Source organism: Lynx canadensis, chromosome B3 (genome assembly GCF_007474595.2).
Source record: "Lynx canadensis isolate LIC74 chromosome B3, mLynCan4.pri.v2, whole genome shotgun sequence".
Taxonomy (NCBI): domain Eukaryota; kingdom Metazoa; phylum Chordata; class Mammalia; order Carnivora; family Felidae; genus Lynx; species Lynx canadensis.
Window position 1 is genome coordinate 83,789,732 of NC_044308.2, and position 26,986 is coordinate 83,816,717.

Below are 26,986 nucleotides of genomic sequence, written 5' to 3' on the forward strand. Positions count from 1 at the left end.
AGAAGAGCAAGGATGAATTAAAGATTTCTGAGTAGAGGGCTGGGATAAGTCATCTGTATACCCATCTAAACTAGTGATTTTCAACTTTCCCTGTCTTCAACTCACCAGAGATACAGATATTAGACATCCACTTGTCAATGGTTCTCTACGAGGCATCAACAGGGGAAAACCAAATTTGAGCATTAATTGAACAAATCCAAAGTTAAATCCTCATATTCATCAATATGAGACAGTATGAATACTGAAACTAAATAATTACATATTATCTTCACCATCCCTATTTAATAGTGATGGTATAAATGGACTCTTTGAAGACACTAAACTCCATACCTCTAGGCTAGAAAACACTTCAAAAGTCTAGTCTTTAAAACTGAGAGCCAAAAATAGTTACATTTTTTAAAACAGTGAAACTATTATGGGAGGCATGTTAAAATGTCTATTCCTAATTAGCATTACTTTTATGTTGAGAAACATTTTAAGATATACTTACTGCTTACTTGTCCACAACAATCAATTCAGAAAAATGTAAGTACTAGATCAATATTTAACAACTGGAGAAAAAATATACTGCTACATCAGCTGATTTTTCTTTGAATTTAATGAGTTACATCAAAAAATTAGGTAGTCATTTTACATTTAAGGAATAAAAATCTTAAAAAAAAATACAAAGAGTGAAAGGATTTTAACCAAGTTGACATTTCTTTTTGCTAGTTTTTAACAATTCATCTCATCATATCTTATTGCAATGTGCAAATGCATTTGCAGCACCCAGTACAATCATGAAACTAAATTTAAGCAAGTACATTGTTAATAATAACCCTCAGAGGAAACTGATTTACTTTCTACTAAAAACTCTATGGTATATAAGCATTACATAATAATGCTATTAATGCTATTTAATGCTTTTGTCACAAGAATCATCACCAAAGTTTTCTGGAAATGAGTCCACATAAAAATTAAATATTTAAAAGGTGAAATGTTCCTTATTTTAACTTTAGCAAGATCTTTCTTTTTCATTATTAAGAAATACTTTAATAGTTTTAAAGCAAAAGCTGTTAAGAGTAGAGTCTAGATAGCTAAAACTGTACTCCTGAGTTCAAACTTACAGATTAAATCTTTTGTAAATAGTTCTCAATAAAATATCCTCCCTCCCCATCCCCCTGCCCCAAATCTTGTATTGTTTCTTACAAAACTTTGGTCAAGAGTAGAAATATATCCAGGCAGATGTATGTGCCATACAATAGCAAGAACAGTAAAGCCCAACTAATGACTTTGGGTTTTAGAAATAGAAGGCAATTAAAATGTACTCAAAGTTACATTAAGAAAAGCTTCCACAGGGTAATATTGAAACAGTCACAAAGGTTAAGAAAATACTGATATCAAAGTACAAATGACTACAATGTTAAAATACACAAAAACTACTATACAAGAGCCTCTTTTAAAATTAAAAATAAAGAACACAACACATGAGTCAGGATTATTTTCCTGTTCTACTCATGAATTTTAGTCTTTATATTCATAGGGTTAGTTATGTTGACATCTAGTAGAGTTTCTTAGGACATCTGATGAAGTTTCATCCCAACTTCAGAAGGTGGATCTTCCCCAAGGAACCGCTCAATTCTGGTCACGTCTTGGTCATTGTACAATTTCAAAGTAGTGCAATATCGCCATGATGTGCTGAGGCATAAAGACATATCCTGTGTACAGGGCCATCCCCACGATGGAAACCAGCATGGAATCTGAGTCATAGTTAAGGAAACAATTTACTTTTTCTTAATTTATTCAAAAGTAAATCCCAAAAGTTTTTTCAACTGTTTTATGTTGAAGTACCCATTCACTCACTTAGTGCTTTCTCATATATGTCAAGAACTAACCATTCTAGCCACTAATATTAACGCACCTGGCACTATTCTAAGTTTTGTAGCTCACTTCATCTTCACTATCACCTTCCAAGATAGGTACTGTTATTCCCCCTATTTATGCTTCAAAACATCAGACTGCTTCAACTGAAGCAGAAAGTGACACTGTTCAACCTAAGAAACAGAAATGTATAGGAATAAAATGGCATTTCATGACTTCAAAAGGTCTACCAACTTTAATAATAAGAACGTCTGATCCAAGAATTTTAGAACTATTTAGACTATTTGGTTAAAAGTGCTGGCTTTAGAGCCTCAGCTAAGATCAATCATATATACCTAACGACACATAAGGTGACAGAACCAGCTACTGTTAAACATTTATCATTATCACTAAACTTTGCAACATCCAATAAAAGTCATCTTGATAACCAAAACAATAAACATCTGTTTTGTGTTCCTTTGTCCTCATTCCAAAGGAACTGAAATGTATATGTTCAAAACAATGAGGGGCCCTCCTCTTGGGCCACACAAAATACTGCTAACAGAAATTATGTCAAATCTAAGGGCTTTTTGCTTTGCTGTCATGTAACCATGTTAAAAGGAATAACTGCTGCTGAATTGGGACCACATTTTATGAATTCATTCATTCGTATTCTCTCTCTCCCCTGCCCCCACTCGTCTTTCATACCTTTCAGTTCTACATAATAGTAGTTCTATAATACCTTACATTCTTGCACAAGAAGATAGGGTTTAAATAAACAACGTGCTTACCTACCAACTAATATTTGTATAACAGTTCAGTTGACAAACCTCTTTTATATATTATCTTGCTTGCTCTAACAGCTTTCTTGTGAGATGTTTATCATGACTGTTATTCATCAGAGCCTGACAAAACACAGGGCTCTACAAAAAGCTGTCTTTTGGGGTGCTTGGTGGCTCAGTCAATTAAGCATCCAACTTCAGCTCAGGTCATGATCTCATGGTTTGTGAGTTCGAGCCCCACATTGGACTCTGTGCTGACAGCTAAGAGCCTGGAGCCTTCTTCAGATTCTGTGTCTCCCTCTCTCTGCCCCTCCCCCACTCGTGCTTAGTCTAAAATTGAATAAACCTTAAAAAAAAATTTTTTTTTTTAACTGTCTTTTGAGCCAGAGCACAAACTGAAGCTATCCAACTCAAACCCTAAATTCATTCTCCTCATCCAGTAAACATGGATGAAAGTCTCCCATAATCATTTTTTTAATTTATTTCTCAGCCTCTCTTAATCCAGTTCTTTCTTAAGCTACCACTTTCTATATACCCTTTAATTTCTTAAAATAAAAAAAAAATGCCTATTGCTTTCATATCATTACCCATCACCCACACAACCATATAAATTCTACCCCTGCAGGCTACAGACACAGTTCGCAGGTCCCCAATGGCCACCTATCAAATCCAATGGCTATTTGAATGGACAATTTCAGTCCTTCCCCTTCAAAACTCCTCCCACTCTGGCTAAGAAGGTGCTTTTCTCCAGGACTCTCCTCCCATTTCTCTCACCATTTTCCTGTGTCACTGGCTCTTTTTCCCTATCTGTCCCTCATATGTAAGATAATTAGAGTGAATTTTGTGCTTTTCTCCCAAACATACACTCCACTACTCTTAGAATGGCAGTCACATTCTCTGGATGGGCCTAACCTTTCCCATCTCCAGCCCCGACTGATCTTAACCAACTAGAAAACCCATCTCTTTGGGGCGCCTGGGTGGCTCAACTGCTTAGCCGTCAGACTCTTGATTTCGGCTCAGGTCACAATCTCATGGTTCATGGGATCAAGCTCCGCATAGGCTCTGTGCTGATAGCAAGGAGCCTGCTTGGGATTCTCCCTCTCCCTCTCTCTGCCCCTACCCCACTCATGTGGGCTCACACTCACACGCACTCTCTCTCTCAAAATAAATAAACATTAAAAAAAGAAATTATCTTTGTAATAATTCCCACTCTCAAAACTGATCAGCCAGCTCAAAGTTTAGGACTTCTACCAGGAATTAAGGAACACAGATTCATTCTCTCTCTCGCCTTATGGAATATGCAGTTTGTTGATGGAATCCTGGAATCACTGGAGTCACTTTGCCTCCATGAGGAAAGCACAACTCAGAACAAAGCTGCCACATTATTATTGCAACAAAAATAATCACAGGAAAATGGAGCCAGAAACCTCATCAAAACACCTGAAGCTTACCTCACCAGTGGATTTTTAGATATAGAAGCCAATAAAGTCTCTTTACTCTTGAACAAGTTGTAAAATGTCTGTTATACTTGTAGCTGAAAACATTCTTAATGACAAAATAGAATCCCTAATGTTTTGTATTGGACCCTACAAACTCTTATGGCCTGAACAATCACCTTAATGTTGCTGACCTGAACCCACCTTCTGTACTGCAGACAGGGATTTCCTACAACTTGCTAAACATTTTCACCTATGAAACTTCTGAGGTACTTCCTAAGTTCAACAGAGCCAAAACTGAACTCAATAACTTTCTCCAAAACTACCTCTTTCTAGGAGTCTGTCTTATTTTTTTTTTAACTATTTGAAATAGTTGACATAATTATTAACAATTTGCCTAGTCACTAAATCCAGAAATTTGATTCCTCCTCCCCAGATTCAAATTATCTAAGACTTCTCAGTTCTTCCCAACCCCTACAAATGACTTTTATATCTCATGTTCCCTTACCCTAATCGATAATAAATGACTGAGGTATTTATCGTTCCTTAATCTTGCCAAAGCTCTGATTCTAGGCTGTTAGCCACTTTCCATGCCACTCTTTACTAAAGTGATCCTTTCAAAATACATTAGGCTTCCGGGGGCTCCTGGGTAGCTCAGTCAGTTAAGCATCGGACTTCAACTTAGGTCATGATCTCACAGTTCGTGAGTTTGAGCCACTGTCGGGCTCTCTGCTGTCAGCGCAGATAGGCTTCCCGGTGTTACAGGACAGCATGCGTAATTGTAAGCCGAAACATCCAAGGACCTTTCCAATCTAGTCCAAAGTATCTGTCTTAGGTTGGAGTCCATAGAAGTAGACAGAAATTGAGTGATTGGGACAGCGATTCTTGTACAAGTTATTCTTGAGGGAGTTTTAGCATAAAGGGGTGAGTAGAGCAAAACAGAGCAGGGAGAAAAAGCTAAGTAGGTTCAGGGGCTCAGCTCCCACAGGATGCTCTGGAGCATGAATTGGACCACATGTTTTGCTTTGAGGCAAGAGGCCTGACTTTTTCTGTCCCTTTATCTGTCAATCATTGGCTGCAGAACTGGGTGAGAAAAACCCACCTGAATAAGACAGCTGCCTTGGCGAAGGCCAATACTCTGAAGAACGGGACAGGTAGAAGACAAAAGAGGAGAGACACATCAGCCAGTAGAGGGGGTTGAGGTGAAGACCAACAGCACCACCTACTATACTACTTTTCCCTTGTGCCTTCCAACACTCCAAATAATTCCCCCGACAAACATATCCTACTCACAGCCATATTACGTGAGTCTCAGAAAACAATGCTGTGTATTTTCATACTGCTCTGCTTCTGCTTATGGTTTAATAATAACAGGAGTCAGGATAATAGTGTGGTAATAGCAGCTTTTATTCCGTGAATGTCTAGTGTGCGCCCAACACTGTGTTAAATCCTCCAGCAAGTTCAAGTAACCCTGAATCTCAAAATCAGAGGAAGCAATGGAACCAATTCCAAACCAAATCAGTCACACTCCAAAAATCTGTGTTCTTAACCACTATGAATACCTTCGTATATATGAAAAATCCTACTCCTTCTGGTAAAACCCAATCATTCTTAGAGCTTGGGTAGTTACCCTCTCTCCTATGAGGCTTTCTCTAGCATTCATATTTTTCCCATTCTTACTCCCAACCTCCTGGCCCTACTGCTCATAAAGCTCTTTATTCATATAATTCAACACTTATCACTTGACATTACCTATTTTTTTTTAATGTATTTATCTCATCCATATTATCAACTCCTTGAGCACAGGAACAATGTCTTATTATTTTTGTATCTCCAACATCTAACGTAACACACACTCAATAAATATTTGATGAATAATGAAATTGCTCAAGAAACATTGATTCTAGATTCACTGCAGTGCTTTCTACATATTCCACATATTACTGTGGTGAAAAACTTTATAGTGACTACAGAAAAAATAAAAGTCCATTTCTAGGCAATACCGTATTTTCAAAATGTTTTTTTAGATTTTTACAGCTTTTATTTAAGTGTACATACCAAGTAAAGGAAATGGTAAAGATCTTCAGGTCACTGGCTCAAATTCAATCAAGTAGGAAATGATTACTAAAAACAGTCATTTGAATGATTATATTACATACTCTTTATATTATAAATTTAATTATAATTCTTTAATTTAGTATGGAGAATATATCAGTTAAGAAGCATGCACAAATTACCTTAACAGGTAACTACTCTAAGAATCTGAAACTTAAACTCTATTTGTGAACACTAAAGTGTCAAAACTCTAAATTCTTCTATGCATATATGTTTTGCGGGGCACCTGGGTGGTTTAGTCAGTTAAGCGTCCAACTTCAGCTCAGGTCATGATCTCACATTTTGCAAGTTCAAGCCCCATATCGGGCTCTGAGCTGACAGTGAGGAGCCTGCTCAGATCCTGTCTCCCTCTCTGCCCCTCCCCCACTCGTGCTCGCGTGCTCTCTCTCTCACAAAAATAAACATTAAAAAATGTATGTCTTGCCAGTGAAATAAGAACTTACCAAACTTGAAAAGGTTTTTTTTTTTTGCCTGATTAAAATATAAGATACTAGAGTTCATGATCTTATATAGCATTATGCTGTGATGCATATACATATGGAGTAAAAGCAATAGGAAATAAATAATGATTATATATGCTAAATTCAGGATGTCTACTTGGTAAGGTGAAATGGGGAGAGGAAGGAAGGAGAAACAACTTAGAAGGGGTATAAATGGAGCTTCAAATGTATTAGTAATGTTTTTCTTCACCTAGTTGGTAGTAAATGCACATTCACTATATTATTCTTTATGGAGTTTTTGTATGCCTGAATAGTCAATAACTTTTAATAAGAACTGTAAAGGAAAATGAAGCTACATACAGTACTAGACTAAAAACTGTTCTGTGTGAAGGATTCTCCTCCCTTACAAAATTTGAGTTAGACATCATTGGGCCTACTTTGCCACTAGGAAATAGAAAGTCTTAGCTCTCAGAAATCAACAATTCTCAATTCTGGCCATGATAAACAGAAAAATACTGAAAGTCACTTGAGCCTAGAGGCAAAAATGCCAATTTATAAACTGCTCAAAGAATTATTTAATAAAAAAAAAAAAAACTTAACCTAACCTTTCACTCATAGCCACTTATTAAATTTAACTTTTATCCTGTGTCTCCCCCCAAATGTTTCTATATTCTGATCCTATTTCTAATTATTTCCAGAATCACAGCAACTAAATAAGCTTTAACAGTAAGTTTTCTGTACCATTAAATGTCAAAATTATTCCCAAAAATTATCTTAAAGCTCTCAAACATAAGAAAATATTTAAAACCAACTTAACTAAACCATGACTACACAACTCACAATAGGTGAATAAGTAGACAATGGGTCCATGAGGAACTTTTACGACCCTTAATAATCACCTTGCAAAAAATGCAGAAAGAATGCCCCTTTTATGAGTAGCTTTCTACAAATGCCAATTCAAGCAATGTAGTTGAAACAGCTCCAGTGTAACTGAGTTGAACATTCCCTGAGATTATGCTTGACACCATTTAAAATGGCAGTTTTACTGAGTACTGGTTTTATTGTGACATTTGCAAGGTTAGGGAATGTGTGATGTTCATCTCCTTAGAAGTTTCCTCACAGAGAGTATACTACCTATAATTTGCTATCTGGCATTTGATCAGATTTCTCAATCCATCGCATTCTTAAATACACCTCTCAAAGTTTAAAGTATACTCCATACACTGTGAAGCACAAGAAATGAGTTCTGGAAACACCATGACACTGGAGAAAACCTAGGTTTGAGCTGTAACGCTGCCAATTCCTGATTGTGTCAAAAACTCTGTGATCACCAGTCTCCTTATCTATAAAATAAGGACACACATCACCTACCTTTCAGGGTTCATGTGAGAATTTTGAATCAAATCTATTGTGCAACAAAAGGCAATACAATCCTTATTAAAATTATTATTTGAGGGGCACCTGGGTGGCTCAGTGAGTTAACTACTCTAAGAATCTGAAACTTAAACTCTATTTGTGAACACTAAAGTGTCAAAACTTTAAATTCTTCTATGCATATCTGACTTCAGCTCAGGTCATGATCTCACATTTGTGGGTTCGAGCCCCGCATCGGGCTCTGTGCTGAAAGCTCTGAGCCTGGAGCCTGCTTCAGATTCAGCGTCTCCCCCCCTTTTTGCCCCTCCCCAATTTGCGCTGTCTCTCTCTCTCAAACATTTTAAAATTAAAAAAAAAAAAATCCGGGGCGCCTGGGTGGCTCAGTCGGTTAAGCGTCCAACTTCAGCCAGGTCACGATCTCGCGGTCCATGAGTTCGAGCCCCGCGTCAGGCTCTGGGCTGATGGCTCAGAGCCTGGAGCCTGTTTCCGATTCTGTGTCTCCCTCTCTCTCTGCCCCTCCCCCGTTCATGCTCTGTCTCTCTCTGTCCCAAAAATAAATAAACGTTGAAAAAAAAAATTACAAAAAAAAAAAAAAATCCTATTGTTTGAGGCCATAGGCATTTAACATCATGACTTACACAATGTTTGGGAACTTCCCAAGGTCACCCTGCTACTAATTTGTTATTAATTTACAGTACAATTCTGAGACATCACAATCCCTCTGGAACAGTTTCTTCTCCATAAAAAGAGGCCACTTCCTGCATTAACATCTTAGGATACCACCTGCATGGAGAGGGCACTTAGGCAACTCTCATCCACCCCTGATGTAATCTTGTTTCACATACACACAGAGAAAAAATGTAAATAATCAATGTTTTGTAACATGCATACATTGGAAAGCAATACTCAAAATGACAGAATAATCTAAGAAAACCCTTACTGTTGTCTGAAAGATATACATACCAGTAGCAGTACACTAATTAACGGGGTTGACATTCTAGAGGGGGGCTATATGATTCGAGATGTATAAAGCTAGGAAAATCTGGAATATAAAAAAAAAACCTCAAAAACTAAAAAAAAAAAAAAATGTGTGTGTTTGTAACTGCCTCTACCACTGAATTTTAAGTGCTTAAGGGCCAGAGTACATTGGCTCAGCCGCCCCTTGGCTTGCAGCTGTAATGCATTGCTAGATAAAGCAGGTGCTTCATAAATCATTCAAGAACTGAGCAGATAATGTGCCAGGATATGTGCAGGCGCTGAAGATAAATGTTTGTTCAAGGACTGAATGAACAATCAGGTTATTTATAACCTGGATATAACATAAATGTTTTATGGGTTCAGTGGATTTAAAAGCAAATAGATGTGAAACCATATATCTGTATGTTGTTTGCTGTTCTTTAACAGGAAACCCCAACTAATCATCAGCTGATAAGTTTCCAGCTAGATAGGAAAAAAAAGATTTCTTTTGCTCATATAAGGGCCATACCCAACCCTTTTCCCAGAGACTTACAATAAAAAAAAATAAAAATAAAAAAATCCTGATAACAAAGAGAGGAAATGCTTTGAAGATAAGTACAGTACATCAGAAGCAAGACCACAGCAACTAACACTTTCCGTCCCAGCCAGTAACTGCACTATCACCGCCTACCTTAGTAACCTATTCACAAGACTTTGGAGAAATCAAAAGTAGTTTCTCATTGGGAAAAGGCCAGGGACCTCTGTTCCAGCAGGTACAACTCATATCTCTTCACAAATCTAAATAATTTCAATGCACTGATTCTTGCCATTTGCAACATGGATAGAGCTAGAGAGAATAACGCTAAGAGAGACAAGCCAATCAGAGAAAGACAAATACCATGTAATTTCATTCATATGTATAATTTAAGAAACAAAACAAACAAGCAAAGGAGAGAAACAAACAAGGAGAGAGAAACAAACCAAAAAACAGACTCTTAATTGGAGAGAACAAACTGCTGGTCAGCAGAGGGGAGTTGGGTAGGAAGATCGGTGAAATAGGTGAGGGGGATTAACAGCACACTTATCCTGATGAGTAACGAGTTATGTACAGAATTACTGATTCACTATATTGCACACCCAAAACTCATATAGCACTGTATATTAACTATATTCAAATCAAAATTAAAAATTAAAAAAAAACACCTGGAGATCATCACCAAGAGAAATGTTAAGAAAGTGCATTTTTACCAAATATATCAACTATCTCTTGATACTTTTCTGGTTACCTTAAAATAAAAGCAAGTAGAAGATACTGATACTGTTACAGTCCTGTGTATGTTAGTCAATTTGATATCCATGGGTCATTTTAAAGGACATCACATTAGCATCAGAAGTTAGTATTTAGCAGGGCACCTTGGTGGCTCAATCGGTTAAGCATGCGACTTCAGTTCAGGTCAAGATCTTGCAGTTTGTGAGTTCAAGCCCCGAATCAGGCTCTGTGCTGACAGCTCAGAGCCTGGAGCCTGCTTCAGATTTTGTGTTTCCCTCTCTCTCTGCCCCTCCCCCACTCATGGTCGGTCTCTCTCTCTCTCTCTCAAAAATAAACGTCAAAAAAAAATTTTTTTTAAGTATTTAGCAAGCAAAACACATTCTCTAAACTTTGCGTAGTATGATTACATCAAAGGATGGAAATTGATTTCAGAAACTACAACTTGATGACAAACTAAAGAAACAAAAAAACATGCTGCTGAAACCACCAATGATCATGTTCAACTCTGAACTGAAGTCCTGGAAATGGTTTGCAGCTCTGAGCCCAGAAACACCCAGGCTGTGTATCATTGTGCACCTTTGTAATTAAAGCTTCTAATTTCATGCAGATTTGAAGTCCCAGGATCAAGGGGACAAAACCCCCAGCCTGCTCTGAAATATAATCTGTTCTGCTGTGATACATTCCTGGAATATCAGCTAGCTCACACATGACTAGCATAACATAGGAGCTGTACTGTTTCATACAGGATTCTTCATAAGTTAGGGGAGCCAGATTAAGTGGGAGAAGAATTATAACCTTCAGCAAGAAACATCCTTTAGCTTAGATGCTGCACAGGCAAGAATCCTTTGAGCCCTATTTTAAGAAAATTAAAAGTGAGGGGCCTCGGTGGCTCAGTTGGTTAAGCGGCCGACTTCGGCTCAGGTCATGATCTCGCAGTCCGTGAGTTCGAGCCCCGCATCGGGCTCTGTTCTGACAGCTCAGAGCCTGGAGCCTGTTTCAGATTCTGTGTCTCCCTCTCTCTGACCCTCCCCCCATTCATGCTCTGTCTCTCTCTGTCTCAAAAATAAATAAACGTTTAAAAAAATTAAAAAAAAAATTAAAAGTTAGTATCTGCACCCAGGCTCCCTCTCCAGAAAAGCACACCTCCAGGCTAGCACAATTCTTAGCTAGTGGCAGGTTGAACTGACTCCTTCCTGTACCTCTTTAATGGCAGCCCACACCATCTACACTACTTAGCATTTCCAGTCAATTCTGCCCATGCATTTTTAATGTCCTCTGAGGCAGCCCCCAGCGTGCCTGCCTGGGCTATCCAAGTTATCCCCCCAAGATGTCAATTATTGTTTTAGTTAGTGCTTGCTTACTAAGTTGTATAGATTTTGAGTGCTCTAGTGCTATTTTCCCATAAACCCTATAACTTGGGGATTTTTTCAGGAACACATGTGATGGCTAAAAATTTTTTATTAGTAGTAATTCTTTTTTTTTTAAATGTTTTATTTATTTTGAGAGAAGGACAGAGAGACAGAGCATAAGTGGAGGAGGGGCACAGAGAGAGGGAGACAGAGACTCTGAAGCAGGCTCCAGGCTCCGAGCTGTTAGCACAGAGCCCCACTCAGGGCTCAAACTCACAAGCAGTGAGATCATGACCTGAGCCGGTCAGACGCTCAACTGACTGAGAATTAGAAAAGTAATTCTACTTTTCATAGCTATTGATCGTAAATACTATCTTTCTATCATTTCATAACTACTATTTTTTAAGCATTCCAGTTTATGAAAAGTATATACGCTCTATTAAGTAGATCTTCTGGAACATATAGTTTTAATTATTAAATTTGAGCATTGGGGTTTTTTTTTTTGTTTTTTAACAAAAGAATCCATCTTATCTTTGCTCCTAAGTACCATAAATGTTAAAGCCTAGGGGGTGGGTCACAAAGTCTTTGAAAATTTGTAGTGGATGGGATGCCTATCTGGCTCAGTCTGTAGAGCATGTGACTCAATCTCAGGGTCATAAGTGTACACACACACACACACACACACACACACACACACAGTTCTTGTGTAATACAGTTTTATTCATCTTCCATCTTTCCTGAGAGCTATTAAAGAAAAAATTATAATATCCAAAGGAGTATAGATAAGGGATATTCTAACATTTTCATTTAGCCAACCCAACATCAAGGCAGGGTAAAACAGGCTAGAGCAGCTGTCTTTGAACTAAAGCACAGGAGCCTTGGAGATACAAGACTTTCCAGAAGGTTAGGATCTGTTAAAGGGAAGGGTTTACAGATCTTCAGCTGCCACTGACTCTCCTAAAGCCTGATCTGAGCATTATCACGATCTGCTAGTTCTCTCCTTCCCATCCCCCCTTACAACTTCATTTCTACCACTTTACTTCCTGAATCCAAAATTATGCATTTCCCCAGGGTATAAAATAATTTTTGGGACAGCAAACAAAGGAATAGTAACTACCTTGAGTTGTACTTTATTTCACCTCGGTAACAAACTCCTGGCACAGCTACAAGCTTCATCGATCTATCCATTTAATAATTTCAATCCAGAAGTGAGACAGCTTCCCAGCCTGGGCCTGACAGAATGGCTCCTACAAAAAAGGATGGTGAGAAGGGCCTTTCTGCCATCAACGAGGTAGTGACCAGATAATACAATGTCAGCACTTAAAAGCACACCCATGGAGTAGGCTTCAAGAAGCATGCCAAAAGTCTGGAAATTTGCCATGAAGAGACGGGAAGTCCAGATGTGCACACTGACACCAGGCTCCACAAAACCGTCTGAGTCAAAGGAATGAGGAATGGCCCAGGGCATACCCATGTGTGGTTGTAGGATGAAGATTCACCAGACAAGCTTTAATACATTGGTTATCTATGGACCTGTCACCACTTTCAAAAATCTACAGTCAGGGGCGCCTGAGTGGCTCAGTCAGTTGAGCATCCAACTTCAGCTCCGGTCATGATCTCATGGTTCGTGAGTTTGAGCCCCACGTCGGGCTCTGGGCTGACAGCTCAGAGCCTGGAGCCCACTTCGGATTCTGTGTCTCCCTCTGTCTGTCCCTCCGCTGCTTGCACTCTGTCTCTCACATTGTCTCAAAAATAAACAAACATTAAAAATTTTTTTTTTTTAAATCTACAGTCAATATGGATGAGAAATAAGCACTGGTTGTCAAATAAAGTCATAAAATTAAAAAAAAAAGGCAAGAAGGGTAAAAGTGTTTATGTAACAATTGCTTGAGCAGAAAAATGGCACTGAGCTTTTTCTGACAGAAATTAAGGTTGATTTTGCCTATTTAGCTTCACAATAAGGACTGATGTTTCCAAATAGGTTATGCGATAAACATTTTCTATGAATTATACAAGAAAAAATATAGTTTTAAGGTTTTAACAAAAATATACAATCATAGGGGCACCTGGGTGGCTCAGTCAGTTGAGCATCTGACTCTTGATTTTGACTCAAGTCATGATCCCAGGGTCATGGGATCAAGCCCCACATCAGGCTTCATGCTGAGCATGGAGCTTGCTTAGGATTCTCTCTCTGCCCCTCTCCCCTACTTGCACTTTCTAATACACATAAAATAATAAAATACATATGAAAAGCAAGGAATTAAATCCACTGTAACTGTTTAAATTTACTATGAAATGTTTCAAATGTCAACTTAAATGAACAAGATAATACCCATTACTTTTTGTTCTTGTAGGGGCTACACAAAAAGTCTAAATACCACTGGGGTGGAGGCTTGGAAGCATTAATTTATCAGTTACAACTATTCTTACCTCTGCTTCCCCCTCTTCAGCCCTCCCTTGTAACAGAGAGCTGCATTCATTTCTACAAAAGGAATCTCAAAAGAAAATGGCATGAAATGTAAAAGACTGAAGACTAGTGGGAAGAAATTCTTTTTCTCCTGAAGTCTGAAGGCAATGTTTGGGCTATTTCAACATTATTCTGAAATCACATTTTGTTTGAAGACACCTTGATAAATCTTTCTAAAAGGCATTAAACTGATTTACTAAATATCTTTCTAGAAGTAACTTTCTCTGATATTAACAATTTTGCCTAGGTGGCTCAGTCAGTTAAGTGTCTGACTCAGCTCAGACCATGATCTCTCAGTTCATAAGCTCAAGCCCTGAATCGGTCTCTCTGCAGTCAGCACAGAGCCTACTTTGGATCCTCAGTCCCCCTCTCCCACTGTGCCCCTCCCCCACTCATGCTCTTTCTCTTTCAAAAACAAATAAACATTAAAAAAATATATTTTTGCCTAATCATCAAACCACATGCTGATTTTTACTGGAACTCTATTTAAAGTATCAAAGGATTTTGTACATACAAACATTTTCTTCAAAAGAGGTACTCATTAAGAAGAAAGTTCTAGTAGAAGACTCTGGTGAATTGGGGTTTTAATGATAATACCTTCTATTGAATAGCTCAGAGGAAGCTCTGCCAAAGACAGAGACACTGAGCTAAAGCTCCCCCCTGGCCAAAATACAGTGTTTCTTGGTCAATTTTGTTTTGTTTGTTGTGTTTATTTACAAAAATATGTTACACAGGAAATACACAGATAAAAATACTAACTTAATTATTAGTAACTCCAAAAATGGCAAGGCAAAATATACACCTCAAACACCTCTCCCCTGGCTTATAAAAACCTTGATTTTACCAAACCAGGCGCTATTAAAAACAGCTTAAGTGCATTTTCCAGGTTTTCACAGACTACTTCAGGAGAGATACACAGGAAACTGGTAACATGGGTTGTCCTGAGGTGGCTGGGTGGAAAGAAGACTTTTACCACCTACCTTTTTGGTGCCTTTTGAGTTTTGAACCATGAGGATGTATGATCTATTTTTATTTACAATTTAAAAATTCATATTTTCTAAACTCTCAAATACTTTAGTATATTGAGATGAAAGAAAAATTCTTCTCAATTCTAGCTGTTAGCATTTGAGGATACAGCAAAAATCTACAAAAATAAATTAACTTAGCTGCTACTGACACAGCATACACCTTTCAATTTTTAATGCTCTCTTTTTCATTATCATGCAAAGCCTACCCCAATCCAAAATACCTACTTTTGCTTCTACCCTTGCCTCCCCTCATGGCCCTTAATCTTTCCCAAACCCTGTAGCTAAAGTAAACCTTTTCAAACTTAGTCAGACTGGATCACTCCTCTCAAAAACCTTCCAAGAGCATCCTTTTCAACTAAGATTAAAAGCCAAAATCCTTACCATGACTGCCAGGATCTCCACGGACTCTGCCCTCTCCCCCGTGGTCACTCTGCTCCAGCCACACCTGCCTCGGTGATGGCCTTCATACGTGCCAGGCAGGCTCTGGACTCAGGGATTTGCCCTGGCTATTCCCTCTCCAGCTGTGTTCTTCCCTTAGATTTCTACTCTCTAATTCCATCACTTTCTTTATGTTTTTACGCAAATGCTGCTCAGGGAAGCCTCTCCTCATATCCTCTTTAGAAACAACTCCATCCCATCTGCACATTTATCCCACTGACCTACTTCTCTGTCTTCCACAATGCTTACCACCTAGCATACTATGTAATTCAATTATAAACGTTCCACAAGGAAGGGATCTTTGTCTCATTTGCTCAGATGTATCACAAGCACCTAAGCCAGCATCTGGTACAAGGTATGCACCCAGAAGTATCTGGTAAATTAATAAATGGCCCTAACCTGCTTTCTCAACTTCACTTGCCACTTCTTCTGCCTTAAAGAATCCCTGTTCCAGCCAGTCAGCCTGGCGTACCCACTATCCCAGCACACCTCAGCATCCCAGGCCACACCCTCTTCCCATCTGGGGGGAGAAAAAACAAAAACGAAAAACCAAAACACTCAAATACCTCCCTGAAAGTTCTCTGAGCACTCTCAGTCCCCACGTTCTTCCTGCCCTGCATCCCAAGGACTTTTTGCCCAGCTCACTCTACTGCGATGACCCCAGGGTGGATCCATCTGAGAACATGTGTAAATCCTAATTTTTCCTAAAGCTTGGCTCTAATTTCCTTGAAGACATAGTCCATTTTCTTGGAAACTTATAGAACTCAGTACATTAATAATGACCAAAAAACGGTTCTAGGATGCATTTTTTTCCATTCAAAATGAAAAGAGCTTTGAGCCTCAGGGAGAAATGTATGTTTTTATGGCTTATTTCTCTAGTTTATTAAATATTAAAATATCAATGAGAAAATTGTTACTAGATTTCAGTGACTCTACTCAAAAGGTATGAGCACGTCCCCTCATCTCCTGAAGTCTTAATCCAGTGCCTAGGCAACACTACAGGATCTGACCATCTGACCTCCTCTCCTACTACTGATGCGACCCTCCACTCTGCCCCAGCCACACTGGCCCCTGGCTATCTGTCAAACACAGACATGCCGGTGTTTGGGGGCATTCATACTTACTGTCCCTTCTGCCTAGAATGCTCATTCCCCTGGAATTCTCTGCCAGCTTAAATCTTTCCAGGGGCTCAGGTGGTATGCTAGGTGGTATGCGGGGTGGCTCAGTCGGTTAAGCGTCTGACTTCGGCTCAGGTCATGATTTCATGGTCCCTGAGTTCGAGCCCCGCGTCGGGCTCTGTGCTGACGGCTCAGAGCCTGAAGCCTGTTTTGGATTCTGTGTCTCCCTCTCTCTCTGACCCTCCCCTGTTCATGCTCTGTCTCTCTCTGTCTCAAAAATAAATAAACGTTAAAAAAAAAAAAAAGTAAAAAAAAAATCTTTCCAAATGCCCTTCCTGACCACTCTAGCTAAAATTGAAAAACACTCCTTCCTACTTCCTATCCTCTTCTGTTTTGTTTTTCTCTAGAAGAGCTATAACAATTTAATAGCCTATATTTTTTATTTAGTGGCATTAGAATAAATATTTTTATCTGTTTTGTTCAGTCATACCCCCACTACCTAGAATAGTATCTGGCAATTAGGAAGCACTTAATTCTTGTGAAATGCAGAATTCAAACATACATATTTTACAAATGAATATGTATAACAAAGTAAATTTTGTTAACGTTTTTTTAAAATAAATCAAAGAAGTTCTTTCACTCTATAGTATTTTTTGCTTCTTTTAATTTGCATTCTCTCCAAGAACTGAATTTTTTTCACCAGCAACAGCCAAGCTCCAAAGCTACCCAAATCCAGTTTAAAATCAGGTCTCTTTTACCATTCCTAAGTACTTCTGCAATTCCTTTGAAATGACAAATCAATATACAAACAAATGTTTCTCAAGCACTATCTATGTGCCCAGCACTGTGGTTTAGAAAATTTCTTTTCTTGAAGGAACACAGATTGTCTTTCAGGGTAAATCTAATTCCTAACATAAACCAAAAAACTGCCCACATTTTGCCTAAAATAAATAGAAGTATAAAATGTCATGGAAACATAAGAAGTCATAGAAAGATGGCAAATATAGCTCAGTGATTACAGAATAAAGTCCTTTTTTATCTTAAAAAAAAAAGCTAAATAACTTTTACTTATTCTTCAAATTATTTTAACAAGATATTTTTAATTTTTCCGTACCTCTCAGCAGCATGGTTACAATGTTTTCCAGTGAGACACTACAGGGAGTGCCTCACTGGTTACAAAACTTGCCTTAGTTACAAAACCTGGTGTTTTCCTTTCCCACTGATGGCTGCCAGTAGGGAAAGGGGGCTTTTGAAACATGTTAAAACTTCTACTTTGGAGATGGAGCTCAATGAATTACAGTCTGCAGGCTCTGCTGTAGTATTCATTGTAATACCACTCTGCCCTTATTCCATTCACTTGATTGTTACCTTCTGTTTTAATCAGGTGCCACGTCCCCTTCTCGTGCAGGACAGATACCATGTCTGCACACGGAAAATGTTCAAGTACTGGTTGACAAACAAAAAGCTAATTATCGTTTCAAATATAGTAACAGAAAGCAGATGATAAGAGAAAATTTAGGGGGCGCCTGGGTGGCTCAGTCAGTTGAGCATCTGACTTTGGCTCAGGTCACCGTCTCACGGTTTGTGGGTTCGAGCCCCATGTCGGGCTCTGTACTGACAGCTCGGAGCCTGAAGCCTGCTTTGGATTCTCTTTCTGCCCCTCCCTTATTCACGTTCTGTCTCTCTCTCAAAAATAAGCATTAATTTTTTTTTTTTTAAGTAAGAGAAAATTTAGGATATGGGCCCTAGCATGGTACAATTACAAAATGGATTTTTAAACCTTATTCTTTCAAGAACCATTTGCAGTGGGCCTGACTTGACACAGATGCATTTCCTTAAAAAACATATTTAAAATTATTTTTTGTAACAATTTCCTTACTTAGATAATTTCTTTTTAATTTTTTTTCAACGTTTATTTATTTTTGGGACAGAGAGAGACAGAGCATGAACGGGGGAGGGGCAGAGAGAGAGGGAGACACAGAATCGGAAACAGGCTCCAGGCTCTGAGCCATCAGCCCAGAGCCCGATGCGGGGCTCGAACTCACGGACTGCGAGATCGTGACCTGGCTGAAGTTGGACGCTTAACCGACTGCGCCACCCAGGCGCCCCATTACTTAGATAATTTCAAAAACCCTCATATTCAACTGGGATTGACCTTCCAATTTACAACAACCATTAACTTCTAGCTATTTCATTTCGGAGAAATAGAGAAGCAAATTCAGATGTTCAAGGATGCCTCTAGAAAAATGTACAGAAGTAGTTAATAGAAGGCTATCAGTTTCCCTAAAACAGGGACAACTTCAATTTATTAAAGGAATTACAGCAGTGACATGTAAACTAGTGCAATTACCTTCTTCTAGAGTCTTTAGTTAGGACTTCTAACTCAGAGACCACTTTTCAGACAGCCAGACAAATTTCTTACATGAAATTTTAATTTGCTAGCAGCAATGACTGGATTCAATGCAATTTTTAAGAAAGTATGTCTCTTTTCAAAACCATGTAACTGGCTACAAAACTGTTCTATATGAAACTTACTAATTATTGATGAACTTAAGAAATTCAAACTACTTCACAGTAATTAAAGCTCCTAATAACTGGGGGGGAATTCCTCATTCAGCTTCCTCATTCAGTTTCTTCCTCCGCCCTAGAATGAAGATTCAATTTCAAATCAATGTTCCAAAATCGTATACAATAATTAAATGCCTGACTTTAACTCTAGAAGTTCAACTGGAATAGAAGCACAACAGCTGATAGTAATTTAAGACTGGCATATGTCAAAAGTATTACATTTCCACCTTCGTTAATTCAATAATGTGAACTTTGAAATAATACCTTTTTAATCTTAGATTTAAAGCCATAGTGTTCTACAGCCCCGATGCTAGTTTGTTGCAGTTCTCACTAGTTTTTTAAAAACAAAACACTTGGGGGGCGCCTGGGTGGCGCAGTCGGTTAAGCGTCCGACTTCAGCCAGGTCACGATCTCGCGGTCCGTGAGTTCGAGCCCCGCGTCAGGCTCTGGGCTGATGGCTCGGAGCCTGGAGCCTGTTTCCGATTCTGTGTCTCCCTCTCTCTCTGCCCCTCCCCTGTTCATGCTCTGTCTCTCTCTGTCCCAAAAATAAATAAAAAAACGTTGAAAAAAAATTTTTTTAAAAATAAAAACAAAACACTTGGTCACAAAAACCAATGAGAAGTCAAAAGCTTCAAAGGGAAAAATCTACAGACACACTATATTTCATTTCATAATTTATGCCACCACCCCCCTCCCAAAGAGCCATCATCTGGTTTATTTACAGGACACTACTACTATTGTAATATAAGAGGAAAACCTTAATACCATTGACACTGTAGCATGTATCCAAGCAAAAGCTTTTAAGAGTAAAACTTTTGATGGACTCTGACAGTGAGCTCTACATTCAACCTCCTACTTAAAGAGTGTCGATTTAGTGCAACACTGTTTAAATTCATTTTTTTTTAAATGTTTATTTTGAGAGAGAGAGAAAGAGAGTATGTCAAGGAGGCTCACCACTGTCAACATAGAGCTCAACACGGGGGTTCAATCGAACAAACCAGTGAGATCAGGATCTGAGCTGCAATCAAGAGTGGGGCCCTTAACCAACTGAGCCACTCAGGCAATCCTAAATTCACTTTTAAATTGATTTTAACCGAGGGGCACCTCTATTTTTCTAGAGGCATCCTTAAACATCTGAATTTGCTTCTCTATTTCTCCGAAATGAAATAGCTAGATGTTAATGGTTGTTGTAAATTGGAAGGTCAATCCCAGTTGAATATGAGGGTTTTTGAAATTATCTAAGTAAGGAAACTAGCTGACTCAGTTGGAAGAGAATGTGGCTCTTTTTTTAAAAAAAATTTCTTTAATGTCTATTCATTTTTGAGAGAGATAGAGACAGAATGAGAGTGGGTTAGGAGCAGGGAGAGAGGGAGACACAGAATCTAAAGCAGGCTCCAGGCTCTGAGCTGTCAGCACAGAGCCTGACGCAGGGCTCGAACTCACAAGCTGTGAGATCATGACCTGAGTGAAGTCAGACGCTCAACCCACTGAGCCACCCAGGAGCCCCTGATTTTAACTGAGGGGCACCTACCTGACTCAGTTGGAAGAGAATGTGGCTCTTGATCTCAGGGTGTGAGTTCAAGCCCCATGTTGGATGTACACATTACTTAAGTAAATAAATACATAAACCTTAAAAATAAAAAAAAAAATTAAAAAAAGATGATTTTAACCGAGTCAAGAAGTCTGTGCTTCTATACTTAATATACCTTTTACACGGGTGCTTGATCTCTAACCTATAGAACTTAGAGTAAGACTAAACTGCAGCTACAAATAAATGGTGCAGGAAATCAGAGCACACTTTACATTCAGACTTTAAATCCAAAAATATGGTTCTTAAGTGCTGGAAAGCTTTGGAAAGAAACAATAATAAAAATAAATAATTTTTCTTGTAAGCAGCTTAAAAGTCCTCCAAAGTGTTGAAACAAAAAACAGCTCTGAGTACAACCTTATGCTAGTTCAACACAAATAAGCACACTTATTAATGCTTGGAAGGAAATGATCTCAGTCACTCCACCAGAATGCAACAATGCATTTGCAAAGCTGTTCTCAAGCTACTCCAAACTAAACCACATTGAAAAGGAGCCCGTGTAATATACAGAGTTGTCAAATCACTCTGTTGTACACATAAAACTAGTGTAGCGTTGTGTTAACTATACTTCAATTAAAAAAAGAGAAACCCCGTATGAAGTACATGTTATGTGAAATATTTTTTATATTTGGCCCCCAAATTTAAAACAAAACAAAAAAAAAAGTTACAGCTCATTATTACTATATTCTGCAAATGAAAACACAAACATCACAGGCTTCAGAAAGCCTATTTACACAACTTTGCTTATTAAGTGAGGTTGTTATGAAAGTTAGATGGGTTAAGATACAGGCAAAACGCTCAGCACAGTTGCTTGGCTCCAAGTGACCATTCAATAGTCTTTAACAAGTATTTATTAGCTATCTATGAAAACACAGTTGCAAACACTATTTACAACTAACCACAAATTCCTTTCTGGGCTCGACTGTGAAAACAGCAACTTAATGAATAAAACACTTTTTAAACTCCCCATCCTGGAGACCAAAAAGCTACAACAAACTGCTTTTAAAAAACTATTGGGGTGTCACAAACACAAACTCATATGATTTTAAAAGTCTAGTAAACGGGTTAGCATTCTCATTAGGACCAAAGTCAGCTAACTCAGGGACAGTTAAAGGTCAAAGGCGTCCAAAGCCAGGAGCGATTTGCTCCACTTCCACGGTCCCTGCCTCCCAAAGCAAAGGGGACGAAACCAAAGGCAGGCGCGGCCGAAGTGCCGGCGAGGACGCACCAGGTTAGACATCGCCCTAGGGGATTTCCTCCAGTAATAAAGCCGCTTCTACCTCGGCAAAGCGACTCACCGGCGACCCCGGATCAAGGGATGTAGCCCCCCCCCCCACCCTCCCCAGCCGCACGCCCGCCGCCCTTGGGCCCCGAGACCTCCGCCCCGCTCGCCCGCAGCGAAGAAGCGAGTCCGCGCGCGCGCCGTCCCCGCACAGCCGCCTCTCCGCCCCCACCCCGGCGCCTGGGCCCAGGAGGATGCCGCCCGGCTCCGCTCCCCCGCCCCCCGGCCCCCGCGCCCGCGGCCTGGGCAGGATACTGAACACAGTCCGCTCCCAGGGCTCCAGCATGTAGAGCGCCGTGACCAGCAGATACTGGTAGTAGAACCAGGACATTTGCTTCCAGGCCCGCGCCAGCGCCATCCCCGCCACGCGCCTTCCTCGTTGAAGCCGAACGTCAGTCTGTCCGGCCGGCCTCCGGTTAGCGTCCTACAGCCCCCGGCCGCGAGGCCCGCCCGCCCGCCACCGCGAGCCCATTGGCCCGGCCGGCCAGGCGCGTCACCCGCTGGCACGCCCAGCCCCGCGCGCGCCCAGGCAGCCGGCGGCGAGCCCCGCCCGGCCGGCGCTCATTGGCCCAGCCGTGGCCACGCGTCGCCCCGCTCCCTCCCTGGTTTCCCCCTCTCCTCCCCGGGCCGCGCCCACGCGAGCGGGAGAACCCTCCCCGCGAGAGCGCCCCGCCGCGCGCCGCCGGCCGCGCCCTACCCCGCCCCGCCTGGCCCGGCCGCTGGTGGGCGGGGAGTTAGTCCTTGGTGGGGTAGCGGTAGGCCGACCGGGGGTGGTCGGCAGCCCCAGTTCGCCCCAGAAACGTTTGTCGAAGACCTATTCGTAGAATGCCTGTGATGCTTCAGGCATCCTACTGGGCATCCCACGGGGATTAACAGGATCGTGATGGGTTCCTTGCCTCGAACAGTTTCCTATCTAGCAGGGGAGACGGGCATTAACCACATAAATGCAACAACAGCTGTGACCCGTGCAGAGAGGGAGAATAAGGCGCTCTGAGGGTGGGGAGGCTAACGTCACCTAACCAAAGAGGTCAGGGAAGGCGTCTCTGAAGAAGTGATGCACACATTGCCTCCTCCCTCCTCCGCGCGCGCGCACACACACACACACACACACACACATAGAACAACATATCCCCCTGCACTCCTTAACCTAAAGACAAGAGATTACCTTAACAATGAATATCTGCATACCTCTTTTAGTGGCTATAGGTACCCTACAGGTCAAGGCCAGGAAATGGACCCTGATCTGGTGGGCTCTGTAGATGACAGGCTGCTTGAGATCCCTCTGTGGGTTGGTGATACCTCCTGGAGATGCACTTTTAAATGCCCATATCTTCCCACTGGCAAATGGGCCAGCAAGATTGCACTCACTTCTGGGAACAAGGTGAATGGCTAGCACGTGAAATGACCATTGAATGGCCTGCTGTTTAAATGTTAAAAAGTTTCTTTTAAATATCCTACTGCTTAAACTTTAAAACTTTCATGGTTGAGGGGTGCCTGGGTGGCGCAGTCGGTTAAGCGTCCGACTTCAGCCAGGTCACGATCTCGCGCTCCGTGAGTTCGAGCCCCGCGTCAGGCTCTGGGCTGATGGCTCAGAGCCTGGAGCCTGTTTCCGATTCTGTGTCTCCCTCTCTCTCTGCCCCTCCCCCGTTCATGCTCTGTCTCTCTCTGCCCCAAAAATAAATAAACGTTGAAAAAAAAAATTTAAAACTTTCATGGTTGATAACTTTTTATTTATTCATTTGGAAATATCAACTGCTGTTTATGAGCTAAATATTGGGGATAGAAAGCCAGCTACGCTGAAATCTACCTTCCTAACATAACCAGTCTGCTAAGGCAGAGAGGTGAGTTAACTGATTACAGTGAGATGTGGTAAAGGTTTTTTTTGTTTGTTTGTTTGTTTTCTGGTTTTTTGTTTTTGTTTTTTGGTTTTTTTGTTTGGTTTTTTTTTTTTTTTTTTTTTTTTATGTGTAGAATGCCATGATAGGCCAGAGAAAATCAGATTGGGGTTATAAAAGGCTTCTGAGATGGTGCTTGAGGGAAAAGTAGAAGTGACAGAATGAATGAGTTTAGGGAGGAGAGGGTAAGACAGATACTCCAAAAGGCACATGGAACTGCTATATGAAGGTGTGATGCTTTTAAAGGGCTGGAAAAACTTTTCATGTGGCTGAAGCAAAAAGACTGTGTAGTCAGGAGCAAGAGATGGGGCTACATGGTAAACGGGGACCATATCCTGAAGGGCCCTGTGTAAGAAGCAAAGGAATTTTTACCTTAACATACAAAAGTTAAAAGAGACAACAGCTTGATAAGATGAAACAAGAGTTGGGGGTGCGCAGTAGCCTAGAGGATACTAAGAAAAAGAAGATCAGGTTGGAGGTAGAACCTATAAATGAAATGAACATCTATAACCCATACTCACTCCGGGGCATCTTACCCTTGAGAAATTGAAGTACACTTGGCCCTCCCATTTCCAAGTCTTGCTGTGTTGGGCTTCTCTCTGTCCCCATTCCTCTCTGAAGTATTTCTTTTCAGATCTGTTTGGGTACGTTCCAGCTTTGTTCCTTTTTCTTCCAGAGCTCCAAATACCTCAGCACCTACTGATGCTCAGTTAAGGTTACCCAGGATTGGAAGCATCACCCATAGCTACCCTTCCCTCACTGGGCCAGCTCCCAATATGCCATTCCTACCACCTGGTTCTCTCCATTGTATGTGGCTCCTCAATCCGCTGCTTCTCCTTGGGCGTACAGCCCTATCAAGCCAATCTGCATCCCTCAACTTCTCTGGGATTCTAGGGAACAAAAATTCCCTCATCTTGCTATTATTCATAACTGACTAGAAATGGGGTAAAGAAGCTGGGATCCTGGATGATGACAATATTCACAAAGAATCCAGGGGAAGACATCTGACTGAAAAGACATGAATTCTGTTAAGGTGAGGCTGAGGCTGAGGTACCTGAGGGACATTTAAATGGAGTTGTCCAGAGGCATGTAGGCCTATGGGCCCAGAAGTCAGAAGAGAAGTCTGAACAGGCATGTGAATTTTCAATAAGTCCCTAGTAACTGCAGCTGTGGTTGTAGATGAGGTCACCCAGGGAAAGCACAGAGAATGGGAAGAACAGAGTACAGAATAAACCCAGGGACTCTGGCATTTAGGGGATGAGTCCAAAGGGAGCCAATAAAGGGCACTCAAGAGGAGCTGAGATTTGATAGTAAGGAGGGGAGACCTGTGTGAGAAGCTAAGAAAAGAAGGGACAGCCAGGAGATCAAGTGGCTCAGGGAGATCAACCAAAAGTTGGAAGGGAAGTGCCAATTTGTTTTGTCCACATGGGGCTCAATTGATGACTCATTCATTGTGGAGTGATAAGGGCAAAACCCGGATTAGAGAGGGAGTAGGGAGGTAAGAAGAGAAGTGAGCTAATCAGATTTATCTTTGCAGGAAGCTTGTGAAGAGAAAGAGATAGGATGGTAGCAAGGGGTTTTGTTTGGTTTGATTTTCAGATGGGACAGGTGTGAGCCAAGTTTATGAGCTTAAAGATACAGGTGAAGACAGTGAGCTGGGGGATCAGATCTAAAGCCTTAATAAACAGCAGCCATGGGGCCCCTGGGCGGCTCAGTCAGTTAAGCATCTGACTTTGGCTGAGATCATGATCTCATGATTTGCATGTTCAAGTCCCCCATTGGGCTCTCTGCTCTCAGCCTAGAGCCTGCTTCAAATCCTGTCCCCTTCTCTCTCGGCCCCTCCTCCCTCTCAAAAATAAATAAACATTAAAAAAAAAGAATATATCTAAGTATAATTAAAATCATAATAAAGGTTATCATTAACATAATTGTCTAGTCCTTCCCTTTTCAAATTTCAAAGTGCTTTCACATCATCTCATTTCCTCAGAAAGAGCAAGCATAACCCCTATTTAATAATTATGGACGCTGGAGTTCAGAGACATATTCAAGCCCAAACTAATCGTGCACCTTCTTTCTTATCTCACGTTCTTCTCTCTGTTAATGGCAAAAAGCACTTCAATCTCCAGCCCAGAAACCTTGAACCAGTTTTAATTCCTTTCTCATCTCCCCACCCCTGAATTCTATCCCTAAGTAATATGGAGTCACTCTTCCAAGTATCTCAGGTCTGCTTTTTTTTGGTAAGATCTGCCATTTTAAAAATCCACACACAACTTCACTCTATCAATATAACAAGCTGACTATTGTCACCCCAGCTTGGCTTACCAGCAACCACTGGCTATTCCTGCTTATTAATCATGTACTTGAGTTCCAAGAAAACTTTCATCCTGAAAATACTTTTATTTTCCAAGACAACTTTCGTGCTGAAAGTGCTTTTATTTATTTATTTTTTTTTAACATTTATTTTTGAGAGACAGAGCATGAGCAGGGGAGGGGCAAAGAGACAGGGCAGACACAGAATTCGATGCAGGTTCCAGGCGCTGAGCTGTCAACACAGACCCTGATGCAGGGCTCAAACCCATGGACCGTGAGATCATGGCCCGAGCTGAAGTCAGACGCTTAACCGCTTAACCGACTGAGCCACCCAAGTGCCCCTGAAAATACTTTTAATTTATGAGAAAAGAATGACAGGCTTTCAGGAAACTATCCCATGTATGTTGTTTACCTCCTGTAAATTTTCACCAATCCATTCACTTACCTCCCACTACTCTATGCCCACAATATGCTGGCTATGCCAGTGCTGGGTTACAGAAAGACCAATATGACATGACCTCTGCCCTCGGAGTTTATGGTCTAATAAGAAACATGTCCTTATGTCCCCTGGAAAGAATGTTATAATAAAGTTTAACTGTAGTAAGTGTGTCTCCCTTTGCCAGGGGCCCTGGGAGTGGTAGGGCGGGTCACACAGAGCCAGCACTTAAGGAGTTCCTGGCCCAGCCAAGGAGGCAAGAAAACACATAATGGCCCACTAGGTTTTTGTGAT

At 40.6% G+C, this 26,986-nt stretch overlaps 1 protein-coding gene and 1 pseudogene across 1 annotated transcript; one reads left to right on the top strand and one right to left on the bottom strand.

Moving 5' to 3' along the window:
* Positions 1 to 580: 580 nt before the first annotated feature.
* SPTSSA (serine palmitoyltransferase small subunit A) lies at positions 581 to 22,468 on the bottom strand. The gene is made up of 2 exons (XM_030318918.1): positions 22,307 to 22,468; positions 581 to 1,739 (listed from the first exon to the last, which is right to left on the bottom strand). Exons 1-2 carry the CDS (start codon positions 22,407 to 22,409, stop codon positions 1,636 to 1,638), a joined length of 207 nt encoding a protein of 68 aa, XP_030174778.1. The 5' UTR covers positions 22,410 to 22,468; the 3' UTR covers positions 581 to 1,635.
* LOC115516354 lies at positions 12,803 to 13,193 on the top strand (annotated as a pseudogene).
* Positions 22,469 to 26,986: the final 4,518 nt, after the last annotated feature.

What these genes read in the sequence shown, in the direction of transcription:
- SPTSSA (XM_030318918.1), bottom strand. Translation starts at nt 22,409, where the DNA reads ATGGCGCTGGCGCGGGCCTGGAAGCAAATGTCCTGGTTCTACTACCAG. An exon ending in CTGGGAGCGGACTGTGTTCA is followed by an intron (nt 1,740 to 22,306) that starts GTATCCTGCCCA and finishes ACTATGACTCAG; the next exon opens with ATTCCATGCTGGTTTCCATC.